Source organism: Clytia hemisphaerica, unplaced genomic scaffold (assembly GCF_902728285.1).
Source record: "Clytia hemisphaerica strain Z4C2 unplaced genomic scaffold, Clytia hemisphaerica genome assembly, whole genome shotgun sequence".
Classification (NCBI taxonomy): domain Eukaryota; kingdom Metazoa; phylum Cnidaria; class Hydrozoa; order Leptothecata; family Clytiidae; genus Clytia; species Clytia hemisphaerica.
In genome coordinates this window covers 201162-204242 of record NW_027104615.1, presented here as the reverse complement: position 1 = coordinate 204242, position 3081 = coordinate 201162, and the positions used below count along the sequence as shown (strand labels likewise).

At 37.0% G+C, this 3081-nt stretch overlaps 2 protein-coding genes across 2 annotated transcripts in view; one reads left to right on the top strand and one right to left on the bottom strand.

The window, feature by feature from the left end:
• Positions 1-3081, top strand: part of LOC136824638 (sperm flagellar protein 2-like) — a 258048-nt gene that overhangs the window by 181258 nt on the left and 73709 nt on the right. The gene's annotated exons all lie outside the window — the stretch shown is intronic.
• LOC136824574 (uncharacterized) lies at positions 595-2891 on the bottom strand. The gene is made up of 3 exons (XM_067080556.1): positions 1874-2891; positions 1472-1505; positions 595-1286 (listed from the first exon to the last, which is right to left on the bottom strand). Exons 1-3 carry the CDS (start codon positions 2775-2777, stop codon positions 986-988), a joined length of 1239 nt encoding a protein of 412 aa, XP_066936657.1. The 5' UTR covers positions 2778-2891; the 3' UTR covers positions 595-985.

The following is a 3081-nucleotide window of genomic DNA, read 5'->3' as shown; positions in this document are numbered from 1 at the left end:
TATTTCAGTATTTTTTGTGACAATACGTCTTACCTTAATTTTGTCCCGGTAGAGCTACAATGGGCTCTTCTAGAAAATGTTCGTACATGGGGGGTGGATGATATATTTTCCGGGGTAATTTGGATTGTCTGGGGGTCAACTGATGCTTGTCCGGGAGGTAAAACCGTTGTCCGTGGCGTGGGGGGGGGGTAAGTTACTGAAAATTATTATATCCTCCATCCCCCCCCCCATATTCAATTTTTTTCTGGAAAAGCCGAAGTGTAAAAAACGCTGAAAAGACCCGTAAAAGACACAAATATAGAGGAAAAATTATCGCGACAAATTCCTTCCCTGAGAAACAACGGTTGAACTTTCTGACGCGTCTATTTAGAATGATCGATACTTCCCTAATAAATCTCTAGTGTGCTTATAGGATATATTTTTGAAACGCAAACTATGAAAAAATTAAGTATCAAAATTTTGAAATATTTTGAGCAAGAATTAAATTTCTACTTTTCAAAGCATGTCAATACAGTGATCAAACCATTAATCATGCAATTTGTAATCAATTTAATTCTTTTCATATTTTGTTTTGTTTTATTTTTTCCTTTTTGCAATTTTTTTATGAACATTAGAAGCATAGAGATATTTACATCGGTTTATGTGAAAAATTTATCAAAAACTTTCAAATCTTTTCACCCTAAAAAGATCAAACCATAATACCCCATTTCTTAAGGTGCTTCACAAGGAAGACATAGCAGCCTCTACTATGTAATATGTTCATGAATACTTGGTGACTTCGTTGCACAATAGGCAAGGATATCTTGAATTGTCAGTCCATGCTCGTACTCAATATCTGATTATACCGCCACGGCATTTTCCTTGAGAAATTGCTGCCATTTTACGAGGATAGCTCGGTAACGTAAAGTGATACAGCGCTCCAATGATTACCCTTTCCAAAATAATTTCAACCAAGATGTTGATAATAAGGGCATGATTGACATTATTACGTCATCATATCACTCATGTATTGCTGTAAAATCGACTTCGAATAACCCGGTACATAAGTATAATCTTCATAAATACCTTGTTTCTTCCTGTATTTTTCATTCGCCGAATCTTTTATAGCCAATGTTCTTTTCTCGTGTTCTCTTTTCCTTAAGACCATTAAACGTTTCTTCTCGGTCTCCTCGCGTTCTTTTTCGATTAGTCGCATGGCCGCCAGTTGTTCTTGTTTTTGTCGTAGCATCTCGGCTTCTTCTTGTTTTCGACGAAGCCAGTTTTCATGGGAAATGTATGTGTGCATTCTACGAGGGAAAAGAAAGGATTCTCAAAGATTTGTTTGACCAATATCACCCAAGGTCTTGCAAAGGGTGTGATATTCTTCCAATGTTCACTACAAACTTTTATCCCTGTCAACTATTATTTGCATAAATAGTGATAACAAACTGAGCTTTTCATCGGTGAAAAAAAGGTTTAGAATATCACTTACCTCTCTGCGCCTGAATCTGTTTTTTCGAAATATTCTAAAAATTGATAAATACATATAATACAAAAAGCTGAAATTATTTTCCAATCCTCTGGAATGCTGGATATAAGTGAGATCCTTGCAACAAAGGAATATTAACGAAAGTACCACTTTAACTTTATAGGGCCTTTGTAACTAGCAAACACGTTTTTTTATAAAAACAAACTATATAAGAACACAAGGCTTCGCTGTCCAAAATGTTAAGAACAAGTTATTAACATTTTAAGGCTTTGTAGACTCAAAAACACCCTATTTCTTAGGAAAATGGTCAATAAGTTAAGAATATTCGAAGGCTTCAAAAATTTTGGATGTTCTTCTAAAAAAAAAAGTGTAACCACATACTATTTGAAGGAGATTCAGATTTACCTTTATCGTCTTGGTAAGGTGGGACGACCGGTACAACCGGGGGTGCATTGATACGTGTACCGGAGAACTCTTTCTGTGGTAATGTACTACAAACAAATTTCGTTGCTAAGGGCCCATCGAACCAAGTTGGATTCTTTGAGTCAAACTGTTGATGTTGAAGCAGAGGAACCAATTTTGTGGGTCGCGAAGGAGCTGTTTTAGCTCTGAGTTGCCATTCAAACATACAGAGATGTCGCTCACTATCAGGGTACCCGTTTTCTTTTGATAAGCGGACCGCTTCTTGTCCGTTCGGGTTCGTTTTGGAATCGTCTATAGCTCCTTTTTCAAGTAGGAAATCAATGCAGCGATATTTTCCATTTGCAACGGCAATATGAAGAGGGGTATAACCTAATTCTGTTCTTGCGTTTACGTTGATTCCTTCTTCCAGTAGTCTACGTATAACGTCAACGTTTCCCAACTTAACCGCCGTTAAGAGCGCTACTTCGCCACGTCGCTGTCGGGTTGCCACGGGAGACACTTTATGACCCCTATCAGAACAAAGCACGTAATCCGTAACACCTTTGAAATCGTTTTTGTAAACACTACGTATAATGTTTTCCCATTTATTCCAAACAGCTAATGTAAACGTAGCCTTATTAACGATATCCAACGACGTCAAAACGCAATCATCCGTCAGATCTGATTGGTCGAGGAAATAGATACGTTGAAGTGATGTAGGAATACCACACGTGATTTCGATAACTTCTTTAAGTTCGCGTACGGTGGCACGCTTTGAGAGTTTCCGTAAAGTGTGAGTGACGTTAACGAACGGGATGAGAACGTAAAACGTGTACAAACGTTCGGTTGATACAACTTCGTTATTATTCTTACGTGATCGACTCTTGTTATGCTCTTTCTTTTTCATATCTTTCACTTGAAACTTGCTTGAAGATTAACTTTTTGAAACGGTCAAGCTAACAACAAGAAAATCAACCCCTGAGAAGCATCAAACAACGAAAACAGTTGAACAGTTTACTCTTTCATATACTTTTTAATCTTGTTCAAACATTTATACTCTCTCACTTTTTTATTGATTGTTAAAAAAGTTTGTTCGTTGTCAAGCAGTTACTAAGCAAATTAATTGTCTCCAATATCAGAGAAAAAAGTAACAATTAGATGTGATTTTTTCGCTGATCAGCGAGGTGAAATCGATATATTTGGTCCGGGAA